Genomic DNA, 17,491 nt, shown 5'->3' with positions numbered 1-17,491 from the left:
AAGCAGGATAACTTAATGATATGGAGCTATTCACATTCCGATTCAAAAAGATCTTGAATTTAGCTTTTTTTTCTCTGTTAATAGAGTCGATTTATGTCTTGCCATTTCAGTTTTCTCCATTACCTTTTGAGTTTCTTGATCCTCTCCTGCTTCAGTAGCTTTTTATGAAGCCGTGTGCTGGGCCTTTCATCCCATAACCTTCTATCTATGAGACCAGTATGTCATGGTTGATCGTGTTTTATTTTTTTTTTTTTAATAAAACAAATATAACTTTTTTGCTCAACTGCCGCTGTAATGTCATCGATTAGAGCAGTTGATCTCACATCTCCCAGCCCAGTAATCCTCTTACCCTTTATGCTATGCTCTTGTTTTATACGACATCATTCAGTCGAAGAAGCAGACATCAGGGAAGATCCAATATCCTCAAGGTGATTGCAAGAAAACAATTCCGAACAGAATATTTTGTCTCGGGTCAGAAAAAATGTCAATGAGAATGCCTCGATCACACATAGCAGCAGAAAGATCCTGGTGGATCAATTCAAATGACAGTATAGAAAGAAACATCTTTACTCTTGAAATATTGCTTAGATATTGTAAAATAATAACACGCCATGATATTACATACTTCAATTTGTAGTTTGATGATCCAGTATTTCATTATCATTCATCAGTTTTGTTTAAACATGCTCAATGGCAAAGCTGGAACTGGTGTGAGAGTCGTGCATTACCCTGGTCTGCAGCACATATGACTTCAATTCCCAGTTGGTGTTGATAAAGTGAACCGGGACTGTCATGAAAGATTCCGTGGCCCTCGAAGTCCACCTGTCACTCTCTCCGCAGATTTGAGTGCACGCTCGATGGTAGCTCTTGCCTCCTGGTAAAGCCCTGGAACAGTTTTTCAGCAAAGTGAGTCCAAACTTTAGATTTGAACGATGCTGGAGGGTCTTTCAACTGCACTTGCTCACTCGAGTCCGCCATAGCGCCGCTGTTTGTTTAGTCTTCACCCCAATTTTCAGCTCCTTGTGCTTTGGCTTGGCCCCTGGACGCTGGGTGACATCTCAGACGGTGACACACAGTCCCCACAGCCCTCAGTGACTACGGAACGATGAAAGCGTGTATAGCACTGTACTTAAATTAATAATAAATAATCGATATGTGACAAGAGCATATCGATATTATATCTTAAGCGATTGTACGCGATATCGATATTTTGTCACAGTTCTACATATATATACATATATACATATATATATATATATATACATATATATATATATACATATATATATATATATACATACATATATATATATATATATATATATACATATATATATATACACATATATATATATATATATATATATACATATATATATATATACATATATATATACACATATATATATATATATATATATATATACATATATATATACATATATATATATATATATATATATATATATACAGGCTTTTTTTTTTTAACACAATGGCAGCTAATTCAAAAACTTGTTGGGAGCATCTTATTGCAGGCAAAAAAACAAACAAAAAACAAAGAAATCTCGACATAGTAATGTTATTCTGTTGAGCCAACTTCGGCCACTCCTCTGTGACTGTTCCAGACTTTAACAAAAAAAGCCAAAGCTTCACTTAGCTGCAAAAATCAATGCCACGTTGTAAGAGAACATTACGGTGTGTTTACTTCTCCCATCCGTGTGTTGTTGTTGACAAATCCATCTGGCTCATGGGTTCAGGTTAGGGTTAGCAGCAGATGTACTTCAGGCTGATAAACTACCATGATGAAGTATACATCATTTTGATGAGAGTGGTAACCAAACATCTATTGGAGGAATAACCACTGTTTTATGGTTATAAAGCAAATTGTAAATGCACATAAATTCTTGACTTTGTCACTACACTTCCATGGTGCACTCTAACTTATTCACTGTTACCCACATCACCAGAGTTATGGAATAATTGCACATTAAAAATGTGTAAAACCATCTGACAGTAGCCCTAAACATATGAAGAATTGTGATCTCTACTGTATACTTTTAGGTCATCAAGGACTAAAAGCTTATCAAATGTCAAGAGAGCAGCAGAATTAAATTCAGCGATAACATCATGAGATAAAACAGAGAGGGGAGCCGAGGAAAAAAGATCAATACATTCACCTTACTTCATGCGGAAGGTACAGGGCGAGGCAGTCATTAAAAGCTGCAGTGACACTTGATAAAAACTGACATTCTGAAACTGAAAGAAAGTCAAGTACATGTCACAACATGGCCGACATATAACCCTACCAAAAAGCTGCTGTGAACGTATTGTGCTTCCTGTTGCTTATCTTTATATATTATATCATAGCAGCTCTCACCACTGTCCTATGAAGCTCCCCTTTCACTTTCCATCGTAGATCACCGCTCACAGTCTCCTCACCCCACCTGCACTCTCTTCTCCATTTGTATGATTTTCCTGAAATATATTGTTGTACATTTACGCCAGGTAAATTCAGATTATAAGCAGATACATACGTATATTTAGTGTTTCCAACCATTCAAATGTATTCCAGTTTCATTTGGGAATTTATTTACTTATATCTATCCATGCACATGTCCAAATTGGTTTTCATTTCTAAAATTATTTATGCATTTCCCTCAATAGTATTTCCTATCCATATGAATTACCACATTAACGTATTTTCAAACATAATTTCACAATCACCTGGAGATTAGGGATGTCAAAAGCATCGACACTCCTGGAAGCATCAATGCTGAAACCTCATGTCGGATATGTGCAACCGGCACGGTTGAGAGAGCACGTCACACATTTATTTGTTCCATTCACATTGTATTAGACTGATAAATGCTGTAAGTCAGTCCAGTGGCCTGCAGTAATATTGGTACATCTACCGTAGTTTCAGGCCATAACACTGTACAGAATCTGATCTGGAGAGAGTCAATACATGATATTATCAACATGTGATTCTGGAGAACATGAAGTCTTGGTTCTGCAGCATTTGAGGTGTTTCTCCACTGAGGACATGGTGGTGGCTCTGTACTTCATGTCCTAAATGCCCAGCAGGTCCAAGCTGAATAAACATGTTCATATTATCTCTTTATATATTTCATTGGTTTGGATTTCTGTTTTCATTCACCAGTATACAGTTAATTTTTTTTGCCAAAATGTGTAGTCTTTGAGTGAGTTATAAACTAAGTTGGTTTGGTAGACATGTAATTGTACTTTTCTCAAGGTATTTTATTATTTGTTTCATTTTCAAGTTACAATAGTTCATCACAATCTTCTGCCAGATGCAGCTCCAACACAGTTTTTTTCAAAGTAAAACGTTTTTTCTTCTCATCGACCCAAAATACAAAAAATATACAGTAATTAAAAAATAATGCCCTTCTGTGCCCAACATTCATTGTGATGAAGCGAAAGTGGTTTTCCTTTTTTTTTTGGGCAGGTATTAATTTATGTCTCGACCTTGAATAATTGTGCGCCATGGCCATCAGAGAATCAGTGAGATGGCCTCCAGCCACTTGTTTCCATCAGCCTTCAAACAAATCTTGAATTCACACAGTCACAATTGCTCCACTGTGTTCACACTTGCAAGCTAATCAAATGATGCAGCATGTGATCTCCAGTGGAGGCTGTTCAAAGAAGACATGGAGCAGGAGAAGGAGCGGGGGTTCGATTACAGGCAGACGCCAAAGGGGATAGAAACAGATGGAAGGACCAAGATGCCAACAGAAGATTATAGGAACAGAATACAGAAGGTGACTGAAATTTGTATGTCATTCTGATAGATGAGACATTAGGGCTGCTAATGTTTGAAACACAGAGTTGACATAAATACAGACATGTTGACAACCACTCAAAAAACGTATTAAACTTATTAAGATCAACCATCAGATTACAATCAACAGTACCACATCACAGGCTTACGCTTGGCCTCACATGGAGGGAGTCAGATGACGGAGTCACATTCTCATTCCTCAAATACCTGAGAGGCAGAAGTTTTGCATGAAAGCAGCGCATGACGCGATGATTTAGAGTGGTACGGCAATGTGAGAATCAGTTCTCAAAAAATAAAAGTATTTATTCAATGGAACCTCCTTTGGAATCTATACAGTCAAGATAATCACACAGCCCCCCACCACGACCTCATACTCCGCCTGTACAACCTGCTGCGCAACGCAACACATGAAAGGACTAAGAAGGAGGGCCAGAGCCGGAGTGTGGGTAACACCACAACATGTTTATGAAGAATTTGAATAAAAAATCTCCTGACTTACAGCAGGTGTAATTTACACTCGAGAGGGTAGTGACTTTCATTATATGTGTGTGGAACAGTAGCAACGTGGGTATTGAACTCTACCCAGAAAACTCGCAGGAGGGATCCACTCTGCATCAAATGAACGAAACCAGCAGAGAAAAAAGGAAGAAAAGAAAACATTGTACGCTTATTTGCCACCCAGGTATGTTTATTAATAATAATAATAATAAGGACAGCAGCATCATTGACTTTCAATTACTCATCCTCACCATTCTTTCTTACTCAGAAAGAAAAGTGGACAATCTCCTCTTGAGGGATCAGCTTCTAGTGAGATGTATAGTATTTCATTGCAATAAAAGGATTGGATTTTATTCCAGCATTTTATTTTTTTATTTCAACTAATAAAAAAACCCTAAACTCTTGTCTCCATAAGCAAATAAAGACTGCTTTTGTGTTTAATAGTGGTTAAATGAGTGATCTGTTCATGCAAGACATGTTACGATCACCACCATTAAACACAGAACTAACATGAATCACACGTTACATCTGACTACTCACTCGTTTTAATGGTTATGCCCACTACAAAAGCGGCAACTTCAGAAGCAGGAAAAGGATCAGACAGGAGGCCTGTCATGGATGGGGGGGATCGTGTTTGAATGGCACGTACCTCAAACTCTGATGTTGGGAGGGGATTATCTGATTTTCTTCCCATGTAGACACCATCAAGAAGAATTATGAATATGTTCGCTGAATTTTTTTTTTCTGTCATTTCTCAAAAGAAACCGCAAAAGCGACTGATTTCTTTCAACTTAGAGATTTGCCTTCCTGACACTGCTCTCCACAACCCCTGTGGCAAGCATCAGCTGTATCTCAGCATTCCCAAATCCATATTCTTGCAACACCTGAACCGTGTGTTCCCCTATAACAGGGTCCGCAGCAGTGGACGGCTGAGCGGGGGTCCGAGAGAGGACAGGGGCAGGACGTGGGCTTTCTTCGCCATTGCAGTCTTGGATGAAAGAGCATCTTTGCTGGTTGTGAGGGTTTGAGCTCACCTGGTCAAAAGTCAAGACCGGCGTTACACATGCGTCAGTTCCATCAAAGATTCTGCACCACTCATCCTGAGTTTTAGAGGCAAAACGTTCAGTGAAGATCCGTCTCAGTTCTGGCCAATCAGTGGAGCTCATCTGAGGAGGCAAAGGGTGTGAGTCCAATTCCAAGCCTGTGAAAAAATCCACAAAGAAAGAGTTTGCCTCCACAGAAGTACATACTAAAATAAAAAGCAAATGAATGTACAGTAAGGAAAGCATTTGATCAGAATGTACAACACAATGGAAGTCTGCACGTCTATGAAACAATATACAAAAAATATGCACTTACATACAGTACAAAAATAAAGTGCAGTGAAAGTCAAAGTCACAGTAGTGTGTCTACACTGATGCAAGAGAATGAAAATGAAATATTTCATGAGCAGGGATGGGTGATATGGACAAAAAAAAGTTATCACAATAAATGTCATTTTGGTGATAACAATAATTATCACAATACATACATTTTCATTCTAATCCATGTGTTGAAATATGAACTGCGTCACCAGCGTTTTCAATTGGATAGTTAATTACAAGCTACTGAGGTCAAAGGTCACCTTGACATTGCGCATCATTCTCCACAAACTGATTGTCAAAACCAATAAATACCTTTAAGTAGGTGAATCTATTGATATTAAGATTTTGATGTGTCTTACGCTTTTGGCGTGAGCACACGTTTAAGGTTTCACATCAGTGCTCCAAATGTCAAGTGTCACTTGGTTACATATGTCAGCAGTTGATTTAAGACTTTTGTGTTGGACACACTACAGTCGCTCCTGAAACTGTTTCATGATGAAACTTTGTGGGGTTTGTCTCCAACATCATTATTTATGTTTAAATATAATATTTAACTTAAAGTGAGGAGATGACAAATTGCAATGTTTCACATCTTTCGAAGAACCGGGTCATGTACGATTCTGCCAGTTTCATTTAGGGGTTAAATTGAGCCATCTGTCTGCTGTCCCCAATGCATCTCATGTCTCTTAACAGTTGACTTGAACTATGGACCCATCTGGACACATTTCCGCAAGATCAATGTCCGCACACAGTGGTCTCATCATCCCTGCACTGGAGGAGTGGTGGAAAATCCCAGCCAGGAATACACACATTCGAACAGCGCAAAGAGCCCTCAACTTCATTGGTCTGATATGACAAGGCGTAATGTCTAGACGCCAAGAAGCCCATTAGCCAAGAGATGATGGTACTTCATATTCAATTCAAGATGGATTTTTGGTGCGCAGCGTAGATTTGCGTGCAGCTTATTGAGAACTGTGGTTGGGACACAAGATGGACCGGTAATCTTCCCAAGGACCCACTCAGAGTGTTCTTCGGTGGAGGTTTGGGACCTGGAGCCCGGTGAGCCTGTTGGATTTTCAGCTCCATTCCTTCCGGAAGTGACAATGTAGTTTTTAGGAGCGTCTCCATAAACTGGGCCATTGAACTCCCCTCCTCTCAAAGGCCGAAAATGCGTATGTTATTTCTTCTAGAGCGGAACTCCAAGTCAACCAGCTTCTTTTTCATGTGGTTCTGATAATCCTGACAGGTAGCGACAGGTGGCTTCGTAGCTTGAAGATTACGGCTGACCCCCCTGCAGCTAACAGTGAAGTTACAGGTCATCCACCTATTTGGTCATTTTGTATTGTCATATTGCATAATTACAAAAACTGTTACATGCACTTTAACATCTGAAGTACACGTAGCAGGATAACACTCAAAAATCCCAGAGGCACAAGCGGGGAGCGGAGTATTCCCTTAATGTTATTTCAGCTGCTGCAGTTGTGATGTTAACAGGGGATATACACTATATAATGACAGATATAGGACAGTGAAAACCTAAGTATATAAATTATTTTATCAAACAGAGAGAGTGGAAAAAAGTCTAAATCTGTATACACTTACCGACAAGGAGCTGGTTGTAGAATTGTGGCTCAATTGCACCTACGGCCATGTATTTTCCATCCGAGGTTTCATAGGTATCGTAGAAAGGAGCGCCGCTGTCCAGCATATTCTCTCCTCTGGAATGATCCCACATACCGATACTTTGCGATTTCCAGACAAATGAACCCACATACGCTGCTCCTTCCACCTGAAAAAAGAAAAGAACGTCTGATTCTATTAATTCAATTTTTTAACTGTCAACTCTGAGCATATAGAAAGAATGTGCACTTATTGTAGTTAATTATGGGCGAAACTATTGACTTCATAATTCCCTAATGTTATGTTACTGTTGTTTCTCCACTGTTGTCTACTGTATTTCTGTACTGTGGAGTACGTTATTGATTTCATCTTCCTCGATCATCCATTGACATTCAAATCAATTCTCAATTTAGGCATGGGGGGATGAGATTACCCTTCATCGCATACATATTAGTGTACCTCGGCCGGACCGAGTCCTAAGCTCAGGATGATACGTCGCACAAAGTATTGATGTCTGCATTATTGCCTTGTACTGTATCTTCTTTCTAGTGAGCTGGCACAATATTGCAGGCAGTTGTTCAAACTCCCCACATGGTTTCAGCTGAGAAGGGCAACTTGCAACAGTTGAAAAGAATGTGAGACACTTCATCTCTTCAATTTTTGAGTTGTTTGACATTGACATTGGAACTACCGAGATGGTTCTGTCAGACCAGAGCAGTGCTTTTCATTTTCATAATTAACAGTGATGATGGCTAGGGCAGGTATTTCGCATCATCGACTGCAGCCTTTTCTACAATGAGGAGGAAAAATGAACTGGGTCATGAGCTTATTCAATTGGATGGTTAATTACAAGCTACCGAGGTCAAAGGTCACCTTCACATTGCGTGTCATTCTCCACAAACTGATTGTCAAAACCAATAAATACCTTTAAGTAGGTGAATCTATTGATATTAAGTTGTGGGTGTTTTAAATCTGAGCCAACCTGTGGTCCATCTTATATGTATATAAAAAAATCTTTGGTGAGTTGTTGTTTATATTGAAACAGAAGCAGAAAAGGTAAAATTTTCAAACAAGTACATCACCAGCTCTTTCGCTTTTGGCGTGTGCGCACGTTTAAGGTTTCACATCAGTGCTCCAAATGCATTGATCAGAGTCACGTGTCACTTGGTTACATATGTCATCAGTTGATTTAAGGCTTTTTGTTGTATTAATATTCCACAATGATAGCCTAAAGTTTACCGTGTTATTAATAAGACTCATTTTGTATTCTTCCTCTTGTGTGTTCTATCTTGGGGCCACTGCTATTAAACCATGTGAGCCATCACGCCAGACAGGAAGCACTCAAAGTAAACACTTTTTCCAATCATGCCCTTTTGTCTGGAAGTGTTCCACTTCACGAGGCCAACTGCTGCCATCAGCTACATACCGAGACAAATGTGCAGTTCACCACGCGACACCACCACGAGAGCATTTTATAGATGAAGTAACGTGGACGTTTGTCTGTCTGTAAAACGTTGGTCTTTATCAACCATGTGGAGCTAAACAAGCTCCAACATAACCACATTTTTGACGGAGAGCTTCTCTCTATTTGAAACTACTTTACTCAGTCAAAGGTCAGCCAGGCTATTTATTTTAGCATTTGCTAGAGTTTGTGTTTCACTGCCACTGCTTACACAGATTCTCACTCACCATGCTCGCATCAATAATCTGCCCTCTTCCTGATTTTGTCCGCTCCAGCAGTGCCAGCACAATCCCCATGGCACATGTTAGGCCTCCACCTGCGAAGTCTGCCACGAGATTCAGTGGAGCATAAGGCTTCTCTCCACTGCGACCCAGTCGGGACAAAAGACCTGCAAAGGCACGATCAAGGCTTTAATATAGTGTGATCATAATTCCAAATAACTATGTTTGTAAGACATTTGAATCTCAGAATGACTGAGAGCAATGAGGTTAATAACACTGCAACCGTTCAATGTCGAATGTCTTTGTATGAGCCAGCAACAAAATTGACAGAAAGCAAACAGAAGGTAAAGAGGCACTCTTGATGGGAGCAAGTCAGCGCAACCAATTACCAACTCCTTTTATTCCAGCAGGTAGAATGTATTGCAGGCATCTCAGCAGCGAACTTGAGACCTTTTGATAAACACGTTTCAAACGTTTTCAAAAACCACTGTATGTGTGTTTTTGGAAGTCACGCACTTGACAGTCTGAATTTTAGCATGTTCATGTTCACACTCATCTCAAGTAGTTTCTTTCATTCTGCTACTCTTCAAATGGAACCCACTAAATAAGGAGGCGAGGCAGCAGGTGGGAGGTGTTCTCCAGTCAGTCATTCTGAGGGAATAGTCTACAAGTCCATGATAACCAATACATAGAATATACAAATAACATATAAACATCTTACAATAATGAGTTAATTCAAAAGGAATTTAGAAAAGTTTTGCATGTTACACGCCTTACACAAGAATGAGGGAAGGAATATCTTCTTTGGAGAATGAAGGAACAAGAGACAAGAACATCACGACTTTCACTGAAGGCCATCTATCTGTTCAAAGCAGGAACACTCCCTTCAGACAAACTGTGGTGAAATTATTCCTCACAGACTGTGCAAATATTCAAAGCAACACAGTAAAAATATACACCTTCATCCGCTAACTTCATCAGACCAAAATAACACACGTGCACTGACTAATTGTTATTAGCACTATTATGAGACGTTGTTTCACGTACTGTACCTGTGTCTTGTTAAGTCCTCCACAGACTTTTTTCCTATCCTCAGATTAATATTGCTGGCTTGGTTCTGGTGATAGCAATTTTGTCTCTTGTGGCTTGCGTTTAAGAAGCATGTAATGAGGTGTATTAACTCAAAAGCAAGAATAACGAAATCCATACAATCTTAATTATTCAATTATTGACAAAGTATTCTGTTGTGAGGAACCAACGATACAGTCACATTAGAGATATGACTGGAGAGATATGCCCTGTTGAAGCATGTCACTCTCAGAAAAAAAGGTGACCACTTCTTTGATGTTTCTCCTTTAAAAATAACAATATTTGATCATTGGGGGTGTGCGGCAAAATCTGTGCAGACATTAGCTTTGTAGTCAAGACCATACCAACCAAGACATTGTCGAGACTGTGGAATATTGAGACCAAGACAAGACCAAGACCAAGACATATGGAAGTCCAGACAGAGTCGCAAACTGATCGACAAATAAGCCGCAGTGGGTGCAGGCAGATTGGTTAACCAATCTGGTGTCAGCTGAAATAAGTAGCACCAGCTACTTATCACAGCTATCGCTGGTGAAGTGATTCATAACGCTGCAAGAGTGTCAGTTCCTGTGAGGTTCTGCCGCTGAAAACGGTGCTGAACAGACGGCCGCGTCGCATTAACACTAGCATCCCAACTCCATGTAAATAAGTGGGTCGAGCTGCTGGCAGTATCGTCTGTGTAGCAGGCAGAGGCCCTCCATGTTTTAATTTTCCCTGAACACATGTCGCGCTTAGAAAATTCAACACAAAACCAGTTTATCAGCCACATTTTGTCAAATTCTGCAACATTCCACGTTAAACAGTAGTAGGGCTGGGTTAAACGATTATTTTGTAAGCGATGAATCTAGAAAATAGTTTTTCGATGCATTGATTAATCATTTTTAAATTGATTGATTCATTTTTAAATCTGATTCGATTCCATTTTCGATTCAATTATCTCCCCATAATTTGACCTATATAGCAATTAATGCTAATTTATCTCCATGAATAAAACACAAATTTCTTCTTTCCAATATATTTTTATGATCAAAAATCAATTGTATTGAACAATACAACAATAAAGTGCACACAGTTGCAGTGCAATGGAATCCTATAATAAAAAAATAATAAAACAAAACTTTCTTTCAATCAATAAAACTGCAAAAAACACACTCTGAACCAAAACCTTATCAACATAAAATAAATTAAAAAATAACATTGACAAAACAACACAATGTGTGACAGCAGCAACTTAATCATTTAAATCTGTGAAATCATCAAAAGGATGCTCTCAGTAAGTGCAGCAGCCTCCTGGGGGGTGCAGGGGGTGTGTTTTTTTTTTTTTTTCGTCTGATAGTAGTCCTCCAAACCTTTCTGCTTATCCTTGTCCCTGAAAACATAAATCACAAACACAGCATGCATAGGTTCATAAAAATACATATTTCTAAATGATCTGCCCATGTCAATAAAGTATAATAATAATAATACATTAACCTAAAAGTTGAAAGTTAGAAAACAACAATGAATGTTGTATTTTAAAAAAAAAGACAGACAAAGAAATAAAAAAAAACCCTAACTTTAGCGTGGTGTGTTCATCCAGCGGCCCAATTTATTTTCTCCATGTCTTCCTTGTCTGAGAAGGTGCAGCCTTCAAGACATGCTTTCACAGAAAGATGTGATTTGTATAAAAAAGACAGCTAATAATGGGAGCTGGTTGCTAGTGACAACATTTCATTTTGGTTTTGAGGAGGGACTGCTGTTATTGTCCGCTTATTTTCCACATTTGATAATTCAGGAGGAATTAGGTGTGTGTGTGTTTAAGTGGTCACATGTTCTGTGTGTGCGAGGATGGAGCACAAGTTACGTGGTGCGGTTTGGATGAATGATGGGGTTAATCATTGCAAACAAGGAAAGAAAAAAAAAGTTGAAAACTTACGGTGTCTTCTCCTCCATACAAGCAGCTCCCGGGTGCCTCCTCTTTAAGGTGCTGGTGCATCGCGGTAGTGCTTTTATGGTATGCCATCTCTATTTTGCAAAGGTCACAGACCATCTAATCGTTACCTTTAGGTGTAAAGTACTCCCATACTTTTGACATCTTATTACGAGATCTTTTCTTGTCCCCCGACTTGCTGCTACTCGATGCCGCGGCCGCCGCCATTTTTTTATTTTGAGTGACGACGCATCGACGTGCAGTTTTCGCGTCTACGTATTTTCCGCGTCGACGTCATCGATGACGTCGATGCGTCGTCCCAGCCCTAAACAGTAGATTCCTATGATTCTGTCCATGATTCTGTGATCATGAAAATCATTGCTTCAAGCGATATTATGCCCTATTACTATCTACTACATCTAAGCCCGCATATATTTTTCCAACCAGACAGGTGCATAAAATTCACAAAGCTCAAAAGGCTCCATAAACTTTGGCTGGAGGTGGGAGCGTTCATCACCCAAGCCTAAAACCGCCACTGCTCGTGACCTCTTGTTCGCCAAAATTTCAGACGGAGGAGAATAATGTTTTGAAGTCAAACACATATATCAGATTCACCATGCAGCTCTATGGAGAAATTACCTGACACAGCCAGATAATTGATGTCATGTCCAGCCGCCGTGGCATACGTCCCGGTTTGTCCATACCCTGTCAACCTTGCATAAATCAGACGAGGATTTTCCTTCAACAGCTCCTGTGGTCCGAGGCCCAACTTCTCCATCACACCTTAAAGAAATGAAAATTGCGGTGAGTAATGAAACAAAGTGAAATATGATTTTAAAAACCACAACATGTCTTGTGGAAGACTATGCTATAGTCATCTCATAATAGTGGTTTCATTATTTATTTCTTATGACATATTTTGATTTTATATACACTTAAATCACAAGTTAAAAAGTATAGCGATAAGACATAAACATATGACAATATTAATGTCAATAACCATCAATAACAATAATCATTTGCATTATATTGTAAACTCAACACTCAAAACAATGAAAAAACTGGTACAGATGGGAGCGCAAGAACTGTTGTTCAACTTCTGACACATTTAGTAGTTTCAACCTGACAGCAAAATCTATACTGGAAGTATGGATTTCTTTTTAATCGTATGTCTGTCACAGTCTGCTGGGTCTGGAAATGTATCATTGCTGCAGGAGAGAAAGGCTGAAAATAGGTAGCATTGTTTACTGATGATTTGGTAATTCAAGAGCATGCAATGGAAAAAAGGATGTTTTATACATACATACATTTACACTACCGGTCAAAAGTTTTAGAACACCCCAATTTTTCCAGTGTTTTTACTGAAAATCATGCAGTTTAATGTCTCATTGCATTGACGTGAAAGCATAGTACAAATAAGCAATTGGAGTCAAAAAAGAAATGGGTTCATCACGCAGGATGTTTGTACGGCGCAGAGTAGGTGAAAGGATGCTTCCACAGTGTGTGGCTTCAACAGTCCAACATGGAGGAGGAAGTGTGCTACTACAGCATCCTGCAGCGCCATGCAATACCCTCTGGTATGCGTCTAGTTGGTCAGGGGTTCATCTTACAGCAAGATAATGACCCAAAACACAAGTCCAAGCTATGCCAGAACTATCTTGCGAAAAAAGGACTAGCTGGTAAACTTGAAAACATGGAGTGGCCAGCACAGTCTCCAGACTTAAACCCCATTGAGCTGGTTTGGGATGAAATGGACAGAAGAGTAAAAGCAAAGCAACCCACAAATGCCACACATTTATGGGAATTTCTGCAACAGACGTGGGAAGAACTTTCTGAAGAACATTAGATTTCTATTGTAGAAAGAATGCCTCGTGTGTGTTCAGCTGTTATATCTGCCAAAGGTGGCTACTTTGATGAGTCAACAGTTTAGAATACATTTTGGTCCATAAATTGATTCCATAATTTCTTTTTTGACTCCAATTGCTTATTTGTATTATGCTTTCAGATCTGAGTGCAATGAGACATTAAACGGCATCATTTTCAGTAAAAACACTGGAAAAATTGGGGTGTTCTAAAACTTTTGACCGTTAGTGTATGTGTGTGTGTGTGTGTGTGTGTGTGTATATATATATGTATATATATATATATATATATATAAAACACCTATAACACCTAAGTCAGGACAGACAGGCAACAGATGCCTAATTCAGCTGGAAATGTCAGGCAGCTGACCTTTACGATAGGGCTCCAGGAGGACGTCTGACTGAAGACAAAGCTTCTTCAGCACCGCTACACCTTCTGGTGATTTCAGGTTGATGGCAAGAGATCGCTTCCCCCGAGCTTGCCTGTCCAATGGCAGACCAGCTTTGGTACGGTCCACACGTATAACTTTGGCTCCAAAGTCAGCGAGGATCATCCCACAGAATGGCGCTGGCGCAAGGCCTGCCAGCTCAAGAACTCTCACACCAGCTAGAGCCATGATCGAGAGACTGAAAGGGGAAATGGTAAACACATGTTGAACTCATGGCTTCTATGGAACCCGGAAAGTGAACAATATGCATTGTCACATGCATAGTCAAAGATCACATAGAGAAATGATATCCAGAACAACTTAAAGGCACAAATATGGAATTGAGTAATATGACAGTGAACGCTGAACAAAATAAACATTAAAAGGAAAAGTTCCAAACAAGGACAATATAACGACGTTTCAAGTACGAGTGTAACAGTTCATCTAGCAGAACAATGTACCGATTAATATCCCTGCGGTCCAACTAGATCGATTTGCATTTTATTGTTATATTTTTATAGTAACTTTAGCATGGAAAAAGAAACACTGAAGAGACTTAAGCCTCTACTGCATTTTTGTTTTTCAATGTTGAACTATTACCTGCCAAAGTGAGGCGACTGCCTGGATCATCTCTGTCTCATTCTATAAACTATAGATCTATGATGACGCGCTGCCGCAGACTCTCTGCACACTTGTGCCTAGCACATGTTGTCCTGCTACACACTCACCATCAGATCAAAAACATGCCAGTCAAAAACGCGACTTGGACTTTTTCGACCACAGAGGGTCACGGCAGAATGACTGCATGATTGAATAACTTTTCTGGTCTGACCTGCGACACTAAAGACTGTCTGCAGCTCAGAGTTAACAGGGCTAATGCTGCTGCTAATGTGACATCTTTTCAAACCTTTATTGACACGAGTTGAAAAGAGTTGTTACTGTTAAGAAACAATCTGTTCTCGTCTGTTCTTGTTTACCTGTGTCAGTAGTCTGTTTTTCGCCTTTATGACTGTTTCACATACAGAAGCGGTTTGGTTGCACAGAACAATAACTTGAAAACTAGGCTCAAAAATACAAAACTCGTGATAAAATCAAAATTGTGATTTCATTAGGAAAAAAAATATTACGATATTATGCAATCTTGTCCACCCCGGGCTAATGAAACATGCAGTGATACAAAAATCAGCAGCGGGACAAAGACTCAATTGGATTGGTTGGTCGAGCCGACCAACGTTCAATAAAAAGCACCACTGTCATTCGGAACAAACTCCATGTTATGTATAGGACTAATTGGTGCTATGCTGAGTGTGAACAATAGGTGGCGCCTGTGTTGTGTAATTACGGCGTTTAGTGTGTGAATAAAAGTGACTGAAGAAGAGTGGTCAAAATGACAGCAATGTGTGTTGTGTTGCTTTCTCTCATATAATGAGAAAGTGTTACAGCTATTACCAGCAACATAACACTCATGTCAATTTATCCGATAAGACATGTTTACATGAAGCATTTTCATTATTTATTCTAATTAGAGAGCAAGGGAAACCAGCGCTGGTAGCCCCTGCAGCACTAGAAGAATTATAAGAATGATTAACCCCACTGAACAAGAACGCTGTGAACAGCACATATCATTTTAGGGAACAAGTTGACATTCTGAGGTGAGGAACATCGTAGAACAGGTATCGAAGGTGTGCAATTTGTGTGCAATGTTGAATTCAAAGTTGAAGTGGGCCACCAACACACCACTTAGTAAAATGGCAATGTGGTAGGTATTGTGACTGTAAAAACCTCATCTTAAGAACTATAACTATAGTGCTAACAACCTGTAAGCACCCACTGAGTTAAAGTAGGAGTTTGGAGTAAGTGACCAACCGCACAGTGATACTGTAAGTCTTCAGACATTTAATAAGAAAACGGCCTTCATTTTGCAACACAGCCCAATGAAAGTGGCATTTATTAAGGCTTACAGAAGTTACTGTTAAAATATATGTTTACACAAGATTATCATAACTTACCCTAATGAACAAATCCCTAATCATGTTAATCAATCATTCATGGATGGAGAACATGGTGCTAACTGAAATCAACAGTGAAAGTAAATATTCGCTGCGTGACGCACTTGAGGACTGACGAGACAATTCAACGAGATTTGTGTCTTTATCTAAGGAGCCGCTAAATATACTAGACGCAAATACTAATACAAAAAGTAAAAGAAATAATAGACACAAGATAATAGAATACAGTGACACGATATATTTTTTTCTACAGCTAATTTTCATGTCACTTCAAAACCAGAAACATATAGATATATTGTTATGAATTCAATGTCAGGACTCATGATTAATTAATATTTTTATGTTGAGAAAAAATGATAATCAACTGTTCCAACCTTACATACATTAACTCAGGGACAGTCGACTTCCAAAACAAGTCATTCTAGTTTATGTGGCCTTAGGAAAAAAAGTCTTTGCTTGCTAATACCTGCAAACAATTTAAATATTTAAAACTGTGAGATTTGTGGGTTTAATAATGATGTGCAACACTAAACTGACTGGGAAAAAAAAGAAAACTAACAGTCAATTTCACACAGTTACATGCAACCACTCTTCTAAAAAACGTATATAGTTGTTGACAACTTCTGGAAATGTCTGTGTGTGTGTGTCCGTGTATATTGACCATTTCTTGCACTTTGAACTCCACTGACATTCGGTCAAAGTTCAGGAGGTGAAATAACTTTGTGAAATAATGTTGCATTTAGCGTATTCTTCGCATTTTACTAAACATAGAACGAAGCCGTACCATTGTACATGTGAAGATCATTTGGAGGAGAAAAGTAGATAAGCAAATTCATTATTGACGAATTATACTTAGGAAACGTAATACACACTAGGCGAATTCACAAACAGATAAATGAGCACTTGTTTAGTAACTACGTAGATCCAAAGTAAACGTAAAATGCAAACGAGAGTTTCTTACTTTCAGACGAGTTTCGGAGACAATCCTTGCAACGCCTGAGCTTCGGCCACAGCGAGCTGTCTTGTTTGTGATGCTAGCTCCTAACGTCTACTAGTTAGTCATTAAATAACCTTGAAGCTTCCCTAAGGCAGAGGACGTCATTTGCATCTTAGCCAACACCCAAATCATGGTGCGTGCTCCAATAGGTGTGAACATTTATATTTCTAGAAAAGCTTGCAGTTATGAAGACTAGTGGCTAGTTTGACAGTGGAAACACACACTACGGGAAA

At 39.2% G+C, this 17,491-nt stretch overlaps 1 protein-coding gene across 1 annotated transcript; it reads right to left on the bottom strand.

Annotated features, from left to right (window-relative positions):
- Positions 1-2,710: 2,710 nt before the first annotated feature.
- On the bottom strand, positions 2,711-17,491 carry amacr (alpha-methylacyl-CoA racemase). The gene is made up of 6 exons (XM_053854449.1): positions 17,223-17,491; positions 14,195-14,451; positions 12,602-12,745; positions 8,971-9,131; positions 7,264-7,450; positions 2,711-5,498 (listed from the first exon to the last, which is right to left on the bottom strand). The coding sequence occupies exons 2-6, from the start codon at positions 14,439-14,441 to the stop codon at positions 5,089-5,091; spliced, it is 1,149 nt and encodes a 382-aa protein (XP_053710424.1). The 5' UTR covers positions 14,442-14,451; positions 17,223-17,491; the 3' UTR covers positions 2,711-5,088.

Source organism: Synchiropus splendidus, chromosome 1 (assembly GCF_027744825.2).
Source record: "Synchiropus splendidus isolate RoL2022-P1 chromosome 1, RoL_Sspl_1.0, whole genome shotgun sequence".
Lineage (NCBI taxonomy): Eukaryota > Metazoa > Chordata > Actinopteri > Syngnathiformes > Callionymidae > Synchiropus > Synchiropus splendidus.
This window is presented reverse-complemented; position numbering and strand designations above follow the sequence as displayed.

Bases quoted from the DNA above. Each gene is read 5' to 3' on its own strand.
- amacr (XM_053854449.1), bottom strand. From the start codon at position 14,441: ATGGCTCTAGCTGGTGTGAGAGTTCTTGAGCTGGCAGGCCTTGCGCCA. The intron at 9,132-12,601 runs GTAATTTCTCCA...GTGCCTTTGCAG, and splicing joins CAATTATCTGGCTGTGTCAG to GTCTTTTGTCCCGACTGGGT. The intron at 7,451-8,970 runs GTGAGTGAGAAT...TTCTTTTTTCAG, and splicing joins AGATTATTGATGCGAGCATG to GTGGAAGGAGCAGCGTATGT.